At 42.5% G+C, this 19,561-nt stretch overlaps 1 protein-coding gene across 1 annotated transcript in view; it reads left to right on the plus strand.

Annotated features, from left to right (window-relative positions):
• The window catches only part of LOC106533477 (cryptochrome-1), a 77,681-nt gene that overhangs the window by 43,365 nt on the left and 14,755 nt on the right, over positions 1-19,561 (plus strand). Inside the window, exons 6-10 of the mRNA XM_014029802.1 lie at positions 1,892-1,980; positions 2,118-2,258; positions 2,608-2,919; positions 5,036-5,187; positions 9,392-9,594. Of these exons, the coding sequence (XP_013885256.1) occupies positions 1,892-1,980; positions 2,118-2,258; positions 2,608-2,919; positions 5,036-5,187; positions 9,392-9,594 (897 nt within the window). The remainder of the gene's footprint in view (positions 1-1,891; positions 1,981-2,117; positions 2,259-2,607; positions 2,920-5,035; positions 5,188-9,391; positions 9,595-19,561) is intronic.

Here is a 19,561-nt window from a genome sequence, read left to right on the forward strand (position 1 = left end):
CAGTCATGACCCCCTGGCGCCCCACAATTTGAGAACCTCTGCTGTAAATTGAACTAAAGGAACTCTTAAATCCATTTTGACCACAAGAAATCTTGTTAAATCTTTGTTGCAGCTTCAGTTYAGACTCTATCACTGATTTATTTAAAGGATTTTCTGACGTTTAAATACTTTGTTCTCTTGTTTAAGTACTTTGTTCTCATTTTTCAATGCCATATATAAATACTTTAAATGTACGTAATTATTGTCAGTCTGACTGGACAACTTTGAAAGAACCAGTCTGCTTTTTCAATTTAAACATCTATCTTGCTTTCTCATTGAGTTAATCAGGTTTACAGACTTTGACTTCCTGTCCACATGTTTGGTTTCCATTCACAGACTGTTGCACTTCATTCATACAATTACCTGCTTTGCAGCCATCTGCCCTCACACCTGTTTCCACCTGTTTAACAATCCACTAATCCATCAGGTGTTTCAGTCTGTAGGGCTCAGTATGTTGGTGCAGATGTCTGTAAATCCAGCTGGCAGCTTGCTAACCTTCTTATCCTTCCTCAGTGCAGATGTCTTGTTTCCATTCAGAGAATCACCGTTTATTCCTGCTGCCATCTGCTGCTGCCCTCACCGCCCGTCCCTCAGCTGCAGTGAGCAACCAGAACATTAGCACCTGCTCAAAAACCGGCATCAGTTCTAAATGTGTGATTATAGTTGACTTTCTGTCACTTGGCACAGAAAAACATACAGCAGGCGATGATGTCTGTGTGTGGGTTTGAGATTTATCCTACCTTTTGCTGAGTCAGCAGTCATGCTGTTTCCTGCTTATAGTTTCTACCACACATCTTTTGCAGTCTGACTTATTCTACATACTTTGTTCTATTTAATCCATTTCATGAATCAAAATGTTTTAGATTTTTAAATATTTAAGGGGGGGGGGGGGTTACATCATGCAAAATTATGCTATAATGTCATTCCCTCATCAAAAACATACCCAGAGTGTTGCTTTGACTCATTCATGCATGTTTGAGAGATCTTTGAGCCTCCTGTGGTAGCCATGTGGAGCTGCTGGTACAAAGCTCCACCTGTTTTTACATAGTTCCTCCCTGGAGCTCAGTCATTATTTAAAACAGAAATTTTGCATGTAAAAGCATCAAGACCTCTTCAGTTTCTTTCTGTTCTCTTTAATAATCTTCAGCTACTTTCTGTATTTTTGTCTTTCTTTGCCACTTTTAACTTTTAGCCAAACTTTTTTAGTTTTTAGCTACAGTTTAGCTAATGCTACCATCTGTTTTAGATACTATATCGCCAATTTTAGCATCTGTTCTGCAGCTTTTTAGCTTGTAGCTGCTGTTTTGCTGCTTGTATCAAGTGTTCTCCTGTCTTTAACTTGTGTTCCAGTGATTTTATCATCAGCTCTAGTTTTAACATGACTCAGTTTCAGCTTCTTCAGCTGTCACTGTGCGATCAAACCAGTTTAGCTCTGATGAGCTGCTGTCCTGCTGTATGATATGATTTGTTTGTGTACAAACTAATACGGTATCCAAATTACTTCTCATTCAACGACAGTTAAATTCACTCTGTCTAGGAGGCACAATTTATATGGATAGTATTTATTTTTTACAATAACAAGTTGGAATGAAAACAAGTAAAAATGAAATAAAAGCAACAACATTTTACTTCTTACCTTTTTTAAAAATGCAAGAAGTAGAAAGTACAGATAATTGTGTGAAAATGTAAGAAGTAGAAGTAAAAAGTAGGCTGAAAAATAATTACTCAAGTAAAGTACAGAGACCCAAAAAATATACAGTAACAAAGTATTTGTACTTAGTTACTTTATAACTCTGATCTTTAGATAAATGAAGCATGCATGTTGATGACTCATGAGCCATTGTGCTTTCAGGCTTCGACACAGAGGGTCTTCCATCAGCTGTGTGGCCTGGAGGAGAGACAGAGGCTCTGACCAGGATAGAGCGTCACTTGGAGAGGAAGGTCAGGACTTCAGCTCACCTTCAGATGTTTTACTAAACCGATTMAAGCTATGAATGTGTTTAGATTACATTTAGAAGGGAATTAAATTTTGCAGTTTAATAAAAGGACTGAAGGTAAACTCTTCTCTCTGCCTCCAGGCTTGGGTGGCTAACTTCGAGCGTCCCAGGATGAATGCTAATTCTCTGCTGGCCAGCCCAACAGGCCTCAGCCCCTACCTGCGCTTCGGCTGCCTCTCCTGTCGCCTTTTTTACTTTAAGCTCACAGACCTGTACCGTAAGGTTAGTATCCTGTGGTTTGAGACTTATAGGGTCAGAGCTGCTCTGACAGAAAGTGAAACATCTCTGTGATCGTCAGCTTGACCTTCTGTTTTTACATCACACTCTTCAGATTTAATGTTTTATGTCTTATCTCCTGCTGCTCAGTTCAGCAGGGCRTGTTACTTTTTGTCCTTGAGGGTTTATGTGTCTGTTAGCAAAATATCTCAAAACTATAAACAACTGTATAGCTTTTAACTCATGCAACACCGTGACATCTGTCAGGTATTTTAAAGTTAAACTGGTGGGCAACATGCATTTCTTCAGGAATGTCAGACCTTTAATTTGTACTGACGTGTTGAAATGTCCTCAGGTAAAAAAGAACAGCTCTCCTCCGCTCTCCCTATACGGGCAGCTGCTGTGGCGCGAGTTCTTCTACACAGCAGCCACCAACAACCCACGCTTCGACAAGATGGAGGGGAACCCCATCTGCGTGCGCATCCCCTGGGACAAAAACCCCGAGGCACTTGCTAAGTGGGCCGAGGCCAAAWCGGGCTTTCCCTGGATAGATGCCATCATGACACAGCTGAGACAGGAGGGCTGGATCCACCATCTTGCGAGGCATGCAGTGGCTTGTTTCCTCACCAGGGGGGACCTGTGGATCAGCTGGGAGGAAGGGATGAAGGTGAGCTGCGGAGGAAGTAGATGATCACTGTTCCTTTTCAACTGCTAGTGCTGCTTTCACGTTCCCAGCAAACTACAGTTTAGATGCAGATCAGCAGGCCTGCACCAGAACATATTTTACTGGACATTAAATTGTCTCAGAAATTATTGTACTAAACAATAATATCGTTTGGAGACCATTTTAAACTAATATAATGCTAATTGTATAAAACTAATGTATAATCCCCTCCAAAAGTATTGGAGCAGCAAGTCAAATTCTTTTGTTTTTGTTGTGCACTGAAGACATTTGTGTTTAAGATCCAAACATGAGAATGAGACGAGTTCAAAATGTCTCATCTTTTGATCTTAAACCCAAATATCTTCAGTGCAAAACAAAAACAAGAGAATTTGACTTGCTGCTCCAATACTTTTGAAGGGGTCTGTAACTAATATAAAACTAAATGTCTGTTCATGAAGCTCTCAGGCTACAGAGATTAGAGACCATGCACCTGACAAATACCTGACACCAGAGTTCACTCCTCTACGCTGAGGAGAAGAAAACAAGCAGACAAATGAAAATTATCGACCTCATTTAAATTCATTGTTCGATTAGTTGATTTGTTACCTATGGTGACAGGTCAGACTCTGTAACCATCAGTTCTAGCCTGGAAGCGCACACCAACGCACAGAGGTATGTACTGTCAGATGGATTTTTAGGGAAGAGGCAGTCATTTAGTGAAGGCTAGTTCTGCATTCACTGTTTTCCTTTTTATAGTTTCTTTCATATATTTTGTGCAAATAAACTACTTCATATTGAAGAAAGTTATTGGGGTTGTTTACTACTGACTTTTAAAAGCACTGCACATTTTATAGTCTTAGGGGAATAATGATATATTTTTATGAACTGTCGTGTGACTAGTTTTGTGATTAAATTGATTTTGTAAACAGACAGGTCTGGGTAGCTACTGTATAAATTGTGTTTACACAGGGCAGGAGGTACTTATAGATAAGATACATGCCTGAACACACCTTGAACACYTAATTGAACCATTGTTTTTCATTAGAACAGGAAAACTGTATGAAGACCAGACTCTCAGCCGTAGGCTGGCCATTTTTAATGATGCAATAAGATAGGCGGAGTCAGGTCCTGAAGATGATGTTATAATGATGGGACTTCCAGAGTTGAGGGGCTGAACGCAGAACTGAGAATAAACTGCCTTCAGACTGAGTGCTCTGGTGTGGTTTCATGAACTATTTTCACATTCAACATTCATAAATTAGTGTATTTTCTATCRGGTAAAAGCATGTAAAAAGATAAACGAACACGTTAACAATTTTTTTTTTCAAAACTAAACTACATATTCGCTATTTTACTCATGTTATGTATCAAAACGTTCAGCGTGATCAGGAATAGTGTGCTAGTTTTGGTGCTTTAATACCTTTCAAAAAATTCATTTTGATTTCAAATCAAATGTCCCTTTATCTATCGGCAACACGATGGATCAGTGGTTAGCACTGACGCCTCACAGCAAGAAGGTCCTGGGTTYGATACCCAGTTTGGGCCTGGGGTCTTTCTGTGTGGAGTTTGCATGTTCTCCTCGTGCTTGTGTGGGTTTTCACCGGGTACTCCGTTTCCCCCCACCCCCCAAAAACATGTACAATAGGTTGCCTTCAGGTCCAGGCCTCCCTTGAAAAAGAGATCTGAGATCWCAATGGGACTTGCCTGGTTAAATAATGGTAAATAAATAAATAAAATTTATGAATACATTGAGATCTCTTCGACCCGTAAAGGAAGAAGCAGGTAAAGATGATGGATGGAAGAAAATACATAAAGGTCTCTTAAACTCTTTTACAGTTATTTTCTACTTCAGCGTACTTGTTAAACTTGTGTCAAACTCTTTTAAGTTTTAGCTGCTGTTCTGCTGCTGTAGAGCAGGTTCTTTGGAACCATATTCAGCTCTGTCCAGATGTCTGCCTCAGGCTGCCACCAACATCTCTTAGTGTTAGAATGGTGTTGGCAAACATTTGAGACAAGCATTTATTGCAGTATAAATATAGTATATGCAGTGGTTATGTGTTTTGCACAGCCTGTTGTTGCGGTGACATTAAATGTTTGATGGTATCTCTTGCCTCTGCAGGTCTTTGAAGAGTTGCTTCTGGATGCAGACTGGAGTGTGAATGCAGGCAGCTGGATGTGGCTCTCCTGCAGTTCATTCTTTCAACAGTTTTTCCATTGCTACTGYCCCGTGGGCTTCGGCCGGCGCACCGACCCCAACGGGGACTTCATCAGGTGGGTACCTCTCCTGGCATCGCCCATTGGTGGCAACAGCTGATTGTCTGACATGGACGGCCTCCTCCTCCCTCTGTCTCTATAAGTTACAACACAGATTAGTCAATATAAACTGATTTAGATTTGAGGATACATTTAGAGCTAGGTTAGATTTCAGCTGATAAATTGTTCTGGTCGAGTTTACCATTTGGTCGTCAGATTACWGTTTACCTGTTTTATTTGGATTGTTGAGCAACAGTCCAGTCTTTAGGGTGCACAGAAAGCACCTTTTCATAAGTAGTGTCTGAGCTTAGTCAGCTAAACAGAACCACAGAAACACACACACGCACGCACACACACACACACACAAGTTTGTGCAGCTATCCAATTGGGGACATTCCATTGACTTTCATTACATTTCTACAGCCTAACCATGACCACAAACCCCAAGGCTAACCTAAACTCAATTCACACCTTGGTCCTAAACCCAACCCCCAACTCACCAAATGGCATTTAAACCAAATGGGGACTCGACTTTTGTCCCCAAATGTCACCAGAAACAAACACACACACACACACACACACACACACAGAGAGAGAGAGAGAGAGAGTTCAGGTTTAACCCAGCAGATAAAAGCATAAGCAGACAGAGACATGGAAACATAAAGGGAGACCTCCAGATCTCTGGGTAAGTGAAAGAAAGACCATGAAATTCCTTCAGCTTATCTTTTCAGTTCTGTTTCCCTTAACAGTCCTTCTTGTCTGTTCTAACTTCAGCACTTTAGTTTTGGGATCAGTCGTGTCTTTTTGTACCAGTTAAAAGTCTCACAGTGTCCTCCTTTGCCTTTTTAATTGTTTGTGAGTGTTGGTGATTGTGTGCACATGCATATCTGCAGGTTTATCACTGTTCCCAGATGTCCTKTACTGCACAGACGTAGATCAATTCTTCTCTCTTTCTGGATGTAGCTGTTTGTGTTTTGGTTCATCTGTTTTTTTGGGGGATTGGGGGAAAAGTTCAGCTATCCCTCTCACCTGTGTGGATTGTAGCTGATTGCTTTTAAGCTGATTGGCCTTTGTCACACCCCTCCACCCAGGCGCAGTCGGGCCTGCACCCCGGGCTGCCTTGGCTGGAAGTCAGGTATCAAGTTGAGAAACTGATGGCYGTTTGTCCTTTTTTACCTGTGCAACCCTGAGGGACATGACTTGCTCACGCCCCAGCAGTACCCTCTGGGCAGGTTTGTGTCTTGGTAGCGTCTCATTTCGTYAAAAGGGACTCTGACCGCTTGGTAGGGAAATGCAAACGTCTTGCCTGCATTCGTTGGGTAGAGCGCTGTAAAGCATTCCCCAGAGGGTAGTGAGGAGAGGCGTTGGATCAGCTGGAGCTCTGCCATGGCAGTGCTGCACTGTTGGTGCCGGTACTCGCTACCTGCGCCGCGCCATGCGAGCCAGTCCTTTGTCTAGGTGCTGGGCAAAGCCCCTCATCTGACCCTTTGTGAAATGTTCAGTGGTGCTCTGCTTAGGTGAATGCAGCCCTGTTGGTTCAGGTGAACCTGCAGCAGTGGCTGGCTAACGGGTGCACACACAAACACCTGCTTTACACGTGTCCCAGCAGCCTCGCMCATAGGCGAGGACCAAACTGATGAGATGCAGCACAAAATACACTATTATTATTTATTAAATATGTAAATTGTTCAAACAGCAGCACRTCCTAAAGAAGAAGCCTTAAAGTGAATAAGTTGACTGTTATTATTACAGATCATTAAAAAGTCTTAAAAGGCATTGAATTCATCAAACAAAAAATAAGACCTTAATTAGCCTTAAAATATCTTAAATCAATCATTTTGAGGTGGTAGAAATGTTAACACATTGTAAGTAGGATGATTGTAATTCATCTCAAAAAAAAATAATTGGTAACATTTTTTACTAATTTACAGAATACCTCGCAGCTAGTTGTTTTGTGTTAAAATAAACATTTGGATAAAAGTGTCCTTTTTTTCATTTGTGCTCATTGTAAAGTTGATCTTAAATTTCATTTCAGGTGGCATTAAAGAATTCCAAAAAATTCTTAAAATCAACTTGCTTTAAAGTGCCTGTGACATGCACACACTTCATATACAACAAGTCAAAGAAAACATCTTTACATTTAGGAAACTTGGCATAATATGCATGATTTTACCCATTTTGTCACATAACTTGCATATTTTCTTTTGAACTTTGCTCAGCCAGAGTGAAACAGGAAGTGAAATCAACTCCCTGGTCTTTGTTTATTAAAACAATATTATTTGAACTCTAATTATTTTTCGTATCGTTCTGATAGTGGCTGAAAATAACATTAAAAAAACATCTGATTATTTTCTGCAGTCTGAGTTTTTGACACTGTTCTGCTCACATGCAGACATTCCCCTTTGACATCACTTCCTGTTACTTCACATGCAAATATCTCAACAACTGTTCATCTCAGCGGTATGATTTCTTTTTTGCAATAAGTTATCAATATTATCTTTCCAAAAATACATTCATATTTATGACAAAAATGTGACGTCATAAATGCACTTTAAGCTGTAGGAACCCTGCATTATAAACTGTTACTATTAGCTCTAATAAAACAAAAATCTAAGTATCATAAACATCTGTTTGTTTGTTTTTTTTTTAACATAAAATGTTTCTCAGAGGTGTGKCAGTCAGCCAACATGCCGCCCGCTGTCCGCTGCAGGATCACCTGCTACTGGCAGGTCGTGGATCTTCCTGGCAAAAGGGTTGTGGTCCTTTTTGGTGAAATGAGGGGGCTCCCTAGTGGGCCGGCCCTGAGCGTGGTGCTGTGGCTGTGGGGAGGGAACAGTCAGCAGGGGGGCTTTGGGCCCGCCGGCCACTTAAAAGTTAACCGCCACAGTCTGGGGGGACAGGGGGAGCAGGCATGAGCTCTTTTCTCAGTTCACCGCTGTCTGATCATGGGGGGATTGGTTTGGGAGGGGGCTTGGAGCTGTGAGGTATAATGGGAGACTTCTGTCATCAACTTCCAGCCGAATGTTCAGCCCACCTTTAGTTGCTGTTCACCAGACACACGAGCTGAGACCTTTCTGTGCATAATAATAATAATAATATGTAGTTGTTATAAACTCTTTTAGTTTTTAGTTTAAAGTCTCTCTGCACCCCCCCCCTCCCACACACACACACAATTAACCACAGTTTCTTCAACTTCTAGACTAAATGGGAAGCAAAACGAAATAATTTGATGGCAGAGTTTTCCCAAAATACACCTGCTCTGGTCGGGGTGCGGGGAGGGCTCCGGGTTGGTGGGGKTCAATACTCTCTGCTTTCTAACCGCGTGTTACAGTAGACGTCTCCTAGCAGCATYCACCCAATCGGCAGCGCTCTCTCTAGCGGTGGTGCAGTCTCTGCAGCAGGCGGAGCACCGTCTGTTGTGAGTGTGTGTCGGTCCACAAGGCCGAAGCACACCTGGCCCCGCCCCTCTCTCTCTCTGCACCGCCTCCCACAGTTCCACTCGCCCCCTCTCCTCTGTCCTGTCTGTCYCCCCTCCTGGGACTAGGTAAGGTCGGACCAATAGGTAGGTGGCCTCTCATTGTCACACGGAGCAGACCCACGACTTTGATCAGAGTTTTCTTGGTTTCAGCTCTTGGMGGATTATGTTTCCTGTCTGTGGAAGGACTGCTGTCACAGTAACTCATAGCTTATGTTGTTCAGGACCACATCCCCTCGTTTCCATTTTGCCTGGAACCAAAGTCCTCAGTGTGCACTGTGATGATGCTAACTCACGTCAGTGCCAGAAAACTTCTGAAAAGACTTTCAGACTTGAACAGCATTGATTTCAACTTATTCTTTCTTGGACTGTAGCCAAACTGTGCAGTGTTGTGGTTGTTTGTACCTTTTTATTGTAGCAGCTATTTTACTTAAATTCACAAAGTGCTGAAGACCAGAAAGCTTGCAGTAATACAAATACATACATGGGCTGCAAAAGCTACAAATACCAGTATTTTTTATACAATCATCTATATAACAATTATAAAAATGTATTTTCAAATGTCTTTTACAGCAGCAAATTTCAGCTTACTGCTTAAAACACAACTGGAGTTAATAAATGTGTTTAGATGCTTAAACTCTAATAAAACATTCCACAGTGTGTATTTTCTAATGTTTTGTATCACTCGTCTGGGATCTTGTCCTGTTGACACAAGCCAGTGCTTCTAATGTCTTCCTGTGCTTCCAGACGATACTTACCTGTCCTCCGAGGTTTTCCTGCTAAGTTCATCTACGACCCATGGAATGCCCCGGAGTCCGTGCAGGCGGCGGCCAAGTGCATAATTGGCATCCATTACCCAAAGCCCATGGTTCACCACGCAGAGGCCAGCCGGCTCAACATTGAGAGGATGAAGCAGATCTATCAGCAGCTGAGCCGATACAGAGGACTGGGTAAGACACGAGGAAACATCTCCTCAGGCTGGGATTGCTTTTACTTGTGGGAAACCAGAGTTGTTTTCCTAAACCAGAGAACATTGTGGGTGGATTTCTAATCTGAACTGAACACCTAACTCCTTATTTAAGGTACACACTGATACTTCTTCTTTAACAACGTTTGCATTTTAAAGGAATATTTTTGGACATTTGGGGTTCTCTGCAAAAATTAAGTGCAAATAAAATTATCGTTACTGGATTTTTAAACCCCCTCAGTTTGAATAAATTGATTTGAAGCCTGACTGCATTTACGAGTGAAAATCGAGTCTGAACACAGCCCATACTAAAGTAGTAGTTGTCTTAAAACAACTCAAGGCTCCAAACTTTCATAGCCATCTTGTTTTTGTTTTTTTTTTTGTTGTTGTTTTTTTTTTTTTTTTTTTTTTTTTTTTTTTTTTTTTTTTTTTTTTTGTTACAGTTAATCTAAAGATCGTGTCTCTGTTACAACACTGGGTCAGAATTACAGGTGCATCTTCAGATTGGTTTTGTTTCTACCTGAGAGACAGAAGCTTTTATTTTAATGTTGGAAGTATTCTATCCACTTCAGCATCTCTTTCCTGTGGGGTTCCTCAGGGAGAGAGTCTCRGACTGCTCCTGTTTTCACTCTACCTGCTCTTTTTGGGGTCTATTCTGATTAAACATGGTGTTTCTCTTCATTAATATGCTGATGATTACCAGATGAACATTAATTCTTGTATCACTCGTGAGGTTATTTTTTGGTAGAAATATGATATTTTTGAAGTGCTCCAGGCTGCTTTGAAATTACCACAGCTAGTTGCTRCTGCAGCTACTAAGTGCACCTAAAATAATTACAAAATTAATTGTGAGTAATACAAAGTGCGATGTAAAGATTTATAAAATGGTTCATGAATCACTCTGAACATTGTTGGAAGACAGCAGCAGTCCACTTTGGCTCCATTACAACCCCTGGCAAAAAGTATGGAATCACCAGTCTTGGATGAGCACTCATTCAGACATTTCATTCTGTAAAACAAACTCTGATCAAAACCATGGTAGAAAAATAAGGTCATTCCAAAGTGCAACTTGTTGGCTTTCAGGAACACTCAAAGAAATGAAGAGAAAACATTGTGGAAGTCAGTGAATCTTACTTTTATTGACCAAGCACAGGGAAAAAATATGGAATCACTCAATTCTGAGGAAAAAGGTATGGTATTATGAAAAACAGATTACAAAAGACCATTCAAAATACGTCACTAGTATTTAGTTGCACCATCTTTGGCTTTTATAAAGGCTTGCAGTCTCTGAGGCATGGACTTGATAAGTGACAAACAGTATTCTTCATCAGTTTGGTGCCACCGTTCTTTGATAGCAGTTGCCAGATCAGCTTTGCAGGTCAGAGCCTTCTTGTGGACCTTTTTGTTTTCAATTTCCACCACAGGTTTTCAATTGGGTTGAGATCTGGACTATTTGCAGGCCATGACATCGAGTGAATGTGTCTTTCTCCAAGGAATGACTTCACTGTTTTTGCCCTATGGCACAATGCATCTTGGAAAATGATTWCATCACCTCCAAACATCTGTTCAATTGAAGGGATGAGAAAACTGTCCAAAATGTCAATGTAAACTTGTGCATTGATAGAAGAATTAACCACAGTCATTTCCCCAGTGCCTTTGCCTGACATGCAGCCCCGTATCATCAAGGACTGTGGAAATTAGGTTGTTTTCTTCAGGCAGTCCTCTTCATAAATCTCACTGGAACGGCACCAAACAAAAGTTCCGGCATCATCACCTCGTCCAATGCAGATTCTTGACTCATCACTGAAGATAACTTTCATCCAGTCATCCACAGTCCATGATTGCCTCTCCTTAGCCCATTGCAGTCTTGCTCTTTTTTGTTTATGTGTCATTGATGGTTTTTTTTTTTTAGCTTTCCTGTATTGAAATCCCATTTCCTTTAGGCAATTTCTTATGGTTCGGTCACATACATTGGCTCCAGCTTCCTCCCATTTATGCTTCATCTGTTTAGTCGTACTTTTTCGGTTTTCAAGACAAATGGCCTTAAGTTGTTTGTCTTGATGCTTTGATGTCTTTCTTGGTCTACCAGTACACTTGGCTTTAACAACCATTCCATGCTGTTTGTATTTGGTCCATATCTTGGATACASCTTACTGTGAACAGCTCACATCTTTAACAATCATGCGTGAAGAGTTACCTTCTTCAAAAAGTTTCACAATCCTCTCTTTTGTTTCAAGACATTTCTCTTGTTGGAGCCATGGTTCTTGCCACTCCACTTCATCCAGCAGCCCTCCAAGGTGTCATGTCTGCAGGTGTTTTTAACTGACAAGGTTCGTGAAATGGGTTCAGAACACAGGGAAACAAAGGTTTAAAAACTTTACTTTAGAACCGTAGACTGGGACGGACCCGGGACCACTGGCTGGCACTTTCTTTTGGAGCTGAAGGAGGAGGCTAAACAGATCCAGGTGAGGAGTCCGATTCTTGGGGTCCGTCGGTCGAGTTTTTGTCCGATATCTGTAAGGGAGGCGTGGGTCAGAGCCGGGTGATCCGAGAGCTGATAATAAATCCAATACCAGATCCACAAGGAGAGGTCCGGGGGCAGATAATGTGGTCGAGAGCCAGAGGTCAGAAGTYGGTACGGAACTGAACGAGGGACAGGCAAGGTCGAGAGTCAGGCATGGGGTCGTGAACATGAGATCAGGCTTGAGCAAAGGAGAAACGCTGGACATCTACTAGGTGAATTCCGTTCAATAATCTGGCAGTTTGGGACTGTGGCAGTAGACCTTAAATACTGGTGGAATCAGGTGAAAAGGATGAGCTGAGATTGCAATAAGGGAGTGGCAAGGCTAATAGAATAATTGACTGTGGACATGGAACATGGAGTGTTACAGAGGCCCCCCCCCCACCCCCCCCGCTTAAGGCACGGCTCCTGATGTGCTGCGTGGTTGGTCTGGGTGTTTCCTATGGAAGTCCTTGATGAGGGCCTTGTCCAGGATGTGCTTGGCAGGGACCCAGGAACGTTCCTCCTGGCCATAACCCTCCCAGTCCACGAGATAGTGAACAGAATGACCCCAGAGCCTGGAATGATGGAGCTTCCTCACAGTGTACGCAGGAGCCCCATCAATGAATCGGGTAGGTGGACGGGGCCTGGAGGGTGGGTGAAAACTTGACTTAACTTGTGGCTTGAGTCTGGACACATGAAAAGTGGGGTGAATGTGCATGTTCCTGGGAAGCTGGAGGCAGACTGCGACCGGATTGATCACCTTGGTGACTGGGAAAGGGCCAATGAAGCGAGGTGCCAGCTTCCGGCTCTCCACCTTCAGAGGGAGATCCCTTGTGGAGAGCCAGACCTTCTGACCAACCTGGTAGTTAGGTTGGGTGGAACGTCTACGGTTAGCCGTATGAGAGTAGGTGGCCGAGGTCTTAAGCAGAGCTTTTCTGGCTCTGAACCAAGTACGCTCGCACCTGAGAGCTGCGGCATGGGCTGACAGCACTTTGGCAGACCTTTCTTGAATCGTGAACAAGGGGGGTTGGAAACCATGGACCGTGCCGAAAGGGAAAAGCCCTGTGGCAGATGATGGTAAAGAGTTGAGCGCGTGCTCCACCCAGGGGAGGTTATTGGACCACTTGGTAGGCTCCTGGTTACAAAGAAGGCGAAGCTTAGTCTCCACCTCCTGGTTAGCCCTCTCGGTCTGGCCGTCAGTCYGGGGGTGGAAACCAGAGGACAGACTGACGCTAATCCCCAACAGGTCACAAAACTCTCTCCAGAACCTGGAGACGAATTGCGGGCCCCAATCTGAGACTATGTCCGTGGGAAGCCCGTGGAGTCTGAAGACCTCTCGGACGATGACCTCGCCCAGCTCCTTGGCAGATGGGAGTTTCCTGAGGGGAATGAGATGAGCCACCTTGGAAAATCTGTCAACTATTGTGAGAATAACAGTGTGACCTGAAGAGGGGGGGGGGGTAAACCGGTGTTAAAATCCATGGATATATGGGACCAAGGCCGAGGAGGGGTGGGCAGTGGTCGCAGTAAACCAGCAGGAGGTCGACGTGAAACTTTGGCCTGAGAGCATTGTGAGAATGAACAACAAAGTCCTTGACGTCTTGGGTTAGATCCTTCCACCAAAACTGGGCTTTGACAATAGTCAGGGTCTTGTTAATACCAGGATGGCAGAAAAACTTGGAACAATGACAAAAGTTAAGTACCTCACTGATGAGATGCTGGGGAACAAACAATCGATCCTTGGGACATTCAGAGGGTGGAGGATGAGACTCGTGGGCGTCTGTAAGGGTTTATTCTTACACTTCTTATAACAAGGTTATAAGAGTAATTAAATTAGCAAGGATCTCTTATTTTGGATAAACATTTCTTTAGTGCAAAAATGAATGGACACAAAAAGTAACTCTGTCAGTGAATGTTGATTTGAACCATAGTATGCGATCATTTATTTTACAAATCATACAAAATTGACTAGAGTACACCTGATTGTGAACAATTAATTTCCTATAAAAGTTTTGGGACCAACAATAACAAACTTTTAACTTCTTAATTGTTAACCACACTTAAATAGAAACATAAACGTCAGGTTAGATGTTAAACACCAGACATTTGAGGCTGTTTATCTTAGGAGTTGGCAAGGGCAAGGTTAAGAAAAAGGTTGAAGAAAGGTGTTAGCTTTTCTATACTTTATCTTAAATAATGTGGGTTTAACCAGAAGGGCGAAGCGTTCTGTGCTCAGCTTTGGTCAGACCTCAACGTCACACACAGCCAGCTTTTACCTTGAGATGATGTTCTGTCACCTGCCAGGTAGATGGGGGCGCTGCTGGAGAATCTGTCTTTAGACCGTCGAACAGGGAACCCCAAGGCGTGCTCTTTGACTCGTTTAGCGTCCACGTCAGCCGTAACCAGAAGACAAGGCCTCGACTGGAACCCAGGTTTTAAATAAAACTTCCGTCTGGAGAGTTTCTGAAGTGGATAAACCGGGCGTTGGTTTTCCACACTGTGAGGTTTCCACGTTGGCGTGAAGGGGCCAAACCTGACAGGGTTTTCAGCTTTTGATTCCCCGGAGAGAATCTAGCTGCCACAGTGACTGACAGCGGTCAGTCACCTTTTCACTCTCTTTCTTTTCTCTGTACTAGACGGGTGGAAACTGTTAGTTCCTAAAAGCTTAGAGAATCTATGCTCCGCCCTCCAGAAGGTTAGATTAGAAAAAGAAATTATCAAGGAAAGTGTTAGTTTCAGAACTCGCTGTGCCCTCCTGAAACTAAAACAAAGATTATTGCTGCTGCTGTGTGGTTCAGAACAAAACATTTCATGACCCATTTAAATGATCTGATGAGCACTTATTTAAAACATAACTGAAAGAAAAATAAATTGCTTCAAGTTCAAAACATTTGCAAATATGATTCAGACAAGTAAAACATTGATATTTCATCAACTTAAACCATAAAGATTATTTTAGTTAAATAAGAATTTTTCCCACAGAAAAACCATACATAGCTGAAATCATACTGAGGGAGAAAAGAGATCTGTCCTCTCTTCTCCTGTAACTTTGATAAACATTCTCTGATTATCAAAATGCGAAATACTTTCAGTTAAGAGAACACTAAATCAAATAAGAGAAGATTCTTCTGTTTTTATCTGATTTAGAAGGAAAGTGGCCTGGGGTGGCCTAAATACAGTTCCAAGTGGAACAGAGTTTTTGTCCATTCGAAGGCCCATCAGAGGACTGAGAGTCCAAGATAGTTCCTTGATAATTTGACTCGAGGTGACCCCTACACATCTTTAATCTGCTGTTCGAGATGGGTGACGGAGAGACAAACTGACGGGGGAAGGGTGTATTCATCCTGAGGGTGACTGTGGCTGGTGGAGTCTGGTATCCTGGATAGAGCGTCTGCCTTGGCGTTTCTTTCTCCTGGTCTGTAAGACAGTGTGAACACGAATCGGGAGAAGAAAAGTGCCCACCTGGCTTGACGGGCATTAAGCCTCTTGGCCGTCTTCAGGTATTCAAGGTTCTTATGATCGGACCAGATCACAAATGGGATCTTGGCTCCCTCAAGCCAGTGTCTCCACTCCTCAAGGGCCATCTTCACTGCCAACAGTTCTTGATCCCCCACGTCTTAATTGCGTTTGGCGCTGGTGAGTCTTCTGGAAAAGAAGGCACAGGGGTGAACCTTACCATCCTCTGCTTCTTGGCCGAGAAAAGCTCCTACCCCAGTGTTGGAGGCGTCTACTTCTACAAAAAACTGGCGAGAAGTGTCAGGAGTCCGTAGGATGGGAGCTGAAACAAACAGATTCTTGAAACAATTAAAAGCATTGTTAATTTGATTGTTCCAAGTGAACTTTTCCATTATCGAGGTCAAAGCATGGAGCGGAGCAGCGACTAGACTGAAATTTTTGATGAATCTGCGATAAAAGTTGGCAAATACTAAGAAGCGCTGCAGTTGCTTGCGGTCTTGTGGTGTTGGCCAGTACTTTACGGCTTTGATTTTGTTTTGGTCCATCGAAACTTGGTTGGGAGAAATGATGAAACTTAGGAATGAGGTGGTGTTCTGATGAAATTCGCATTTCTCTGCCTTGACAAATAAATTGTTCTGTAGGAGCCTTAGAAGGACCGCTCTCACATTCATCTTGTGCATGGTCAGATCTTTGGAAAAAAATCAGTATATCATCCAGKTATACAAAAACAAACTGGTTGATCATGTCCCTAAGAACATCATTAACTAATGCCTGAAAGACTGCTGGTGCATTAGTGAGACCAAATGGCATGACAAGGTATTCGTAATGGCCAGTGGGGGTATTAAATGCCATTTTCCACTCATCTCCTTCTCTAATGCGGACGAGGTGATAAGCGTTACGCAGGTCTAGTTTGGTGAAAACTGTAGCCCCCTGAATGAGGTCGAAGGTCGAAGACATGAGTGGCAAAGGATATTTATTTTTGATAGTAATATTATTGAGACCTCTGTAGTCAATACAAGGCCTGAGGGAGCCGTCCTTCTTACTAACAAAGACGAATCTGGCTCCAGCAGGAGACGCAGAGGGCCTGATGATACCAGCCTGTAAACTCTCCTCAATAAACTTCTTCATTGCCTGACTCTCGGGAAGTGACAGGGAAAAAGCCTGCCCCTGGGGGGAACAGTGCCAGGGAGGAGGTCATTGGGACAATCGTATGGACGGTGAGGTGGCAACGAAGAGGCTTTGGCCTTGCTAAACACATCTTTAAGATAGTGGTATTCAATAGGAACCTTGGACAAATCAGGATCTATGAGGCTGGTGATTTCAGGAGGAGCAGGTTGGCCCATAGCATCAAGCAAGCATGATGATAAACACTCATTGGCCCAGCTAATGATCTCTCTTTTGACCCAACTGATGTGGGGATTGTGTCGCCTGAGCCAAGAGTTGCCCAGAATGATGGGTAACTGTGGTGATTTGATTATATAGAACTTAGAGACTCAGGGTGGTTGCCCCCCAAAATGAGATGGACCGGCTCAGTTTCTAAACTGTCTATTGAGAATATGGCCATCTAATGCAGTGACTCTTTGATCTTTAACTGAGGGTATGGTCTGAATACCCAATGCCTTAGCAAAATCCTGATCCATGAACTCTGTGTCTGCCCCAGAATCTATGAACACTTTGGTATAATATTTATTACCTATGAAAAAAAGTTCAGCCGGGAGAACAAGCATAGAGGAGACATCAAATTTATTTATATCTCAACAGGACTCTCCTTGATCCTGTTGAGTCTGACCTTTTACTGGACATTGCCTGACCATGTGTCCCTTGCCGCCGCAGTAGAAGCAAAGGTTACCTTGGCTTCRTCGTTTGCATTCCTCTCGGGAGACCTGAACGCRTCCAAGCTGCATTGGCTCATCCATAGGAAGGGCCTCCTTAGGAGCAGATGGCATGGGGGAACTGCTCCTGACCTTCCAAGGAGATGGAGGTTCAGTTCTGCCTTGTCTTTCCTGTCTTCATTCCAACAGGCGGAGATCGATCTTGGTGGCAAGTTCCTCAAGATCCCGAAGGTCATCTGGACGTTCTCTGGTGGTAAGTTCGTCCTTGATTTTGTCACTGAGGCCATGAAAAAAATACATCAATGAGAGCAGGTTCATTCCAGTGACTTTCAGCAGCTATGGTATGAAAGTCTATGATATAATCAGTGACCCTTCTATTGCCTTGTTTAATCGAAAACAATCTTCGAGCAGCCTCACGCTCAGGTAAAACAGTAATGACTTCATTAACAAAATCCTTGAAAACATAGCAGACATGAGCATCCCGCTGCCATTCAGCTGCCCCCCACAACTTAGTTTTTCTGGTCAGTAAAGAAATTACGTAGGCGACCTTGGCCCTTTCGGAGGGGAATGATGATGACTGCAGCTGAAAGTGCATTTCGCACTGTGTTAAAAATGGTCGGCACTGTTTGGACTCACCATTGAACATTTCAGGTGGGGGCAGCTTGGGTTCATACCAGTGGCGGCTGGTGGAATTTTCTCCAGGTGGGGCTCCAACTCCAAAATAGACGTATCCCAAAAAGCAACCAAACATGTACTAAGTTGTATCATGCCAGTGTATTTAATTAAACAAATGACAATAATAAAACAGCATTACAATGTCATGTAGTGTTTTATTTTAATTCATAAATTTTGCTCTTCTGTTACTTAGAAGCAAATTTCTTCATGACTCTGGTTAAATTCAGGGATGTTTTAACCAGATTCTTATAGAGCATGGTCAGTGCAGTGATGTGATGTTGAACCTGAGAAAAGTCTGGATTCTCTTCAGTGTTCATCTCCTCTCAGATTCAGCTGTGGTCAGAAGAGATGTGATGAGAATCTTCAGCAGAGTTAGTCTCTGAAGATGTAGATTGTTCTCCATGAAGAGCTCCACAGCACCATTGCCACTCCTGATCTCATAAAAGCCTGTTGAATGTTTAGCTTGGTCCTGTTCAGCATTGCATCCTCCATGGTGGTGAACTGGAGACCTGCAGGAACATCTGCCTGCAGCTCTGATCAGATACTTGTGAATGAATCTTCATTTTTTTGAGTGTTCCTGAATGCCAACAAGTTGCACTTTGGAATGACCTTATTATTGTATCATGTTTTTGATCTGAGTTTGTTTTACAGAATGAAATGTCTGAATGAGTGCTCATCCAAGACTGGTGATTCCATAGTTTTTGCCAGGGGTTGAATCTCATCAGTCCTGCTGAACTTGAGTTCTTTTTCTCAAAAAGGAGGTCATTCAGAAAGTTATTTTCAGCAAATAAGACATTAACTGTTTGTAATCGTTTCACGGAACCTAGGTAAGATTTTCAGATTTTAAAAACTACAGTGGCTTACTAAAGTGACTAGGTGACAATCATTTATTTTATGATTTATGATGTTTTTATCTGCGTTCAAGTCTTTCCCTGTTAGTAAAATATCTAATGAACCAGTGAACGGAGTGTGGATATGAAGCTTGCAGAAGTTAATAACATCTACAACTGTCCAAATTTTGGAGTCAACCCACTTAAAGGTGGCTGCTACAGCCGCCTGAACTTAAAAACACAAAACTGTTTCTAACTCAACCTGTTTTACAGAAAGTGATCTTGTTTGGTGCGGTTAGACGTATTTAGGTATTTTAAGTAAAATTTGTTTGCTGATATGTTTCAATATTTAGGAGATTCGTTGAATTATCATGTTTTATTTGTACCGTCAAATAACTATGAAAGAAGACTCTGGTATAGTTATTTTACTGAAACTGGTTTTTTTTGTTGAATATAACACAGTTTGAACGTACTGCAAGTATCTTTGAGTCAGAATCACATCCATCTGCTGCTTCTGTCTCGGTCAGAYGAAWCAGATATTTACTGAGTTCTGTCATTTTGGTTTTTCAAACTAAAAGTATTCCTCTCAGTATCGAAAATCTTATTTACAGGGTTAATACAGGTGACTTAAAAAACTTCAAGTCCTTGAATTTT

The sequence above is a fragment of the Austrofundulus limnaeus genome, unplaced genomic scaffold (assembly GCF_001266775.1).
Source record: "Austrofundulus limnaeus strain Quisiro unplaced genomic scaffold, Austrofundulus_limnaeus-1.0 Scaffold953, whole genome shotgun sequence".
Taxonomy (NCBI): domain Eukaryota; kingdom Metazoa; phylum Chordata; class Actinopteri; order Cyprinodontiformes; family Rivulidae; genus Austrofundulus; species Austrofundulus limnaeus.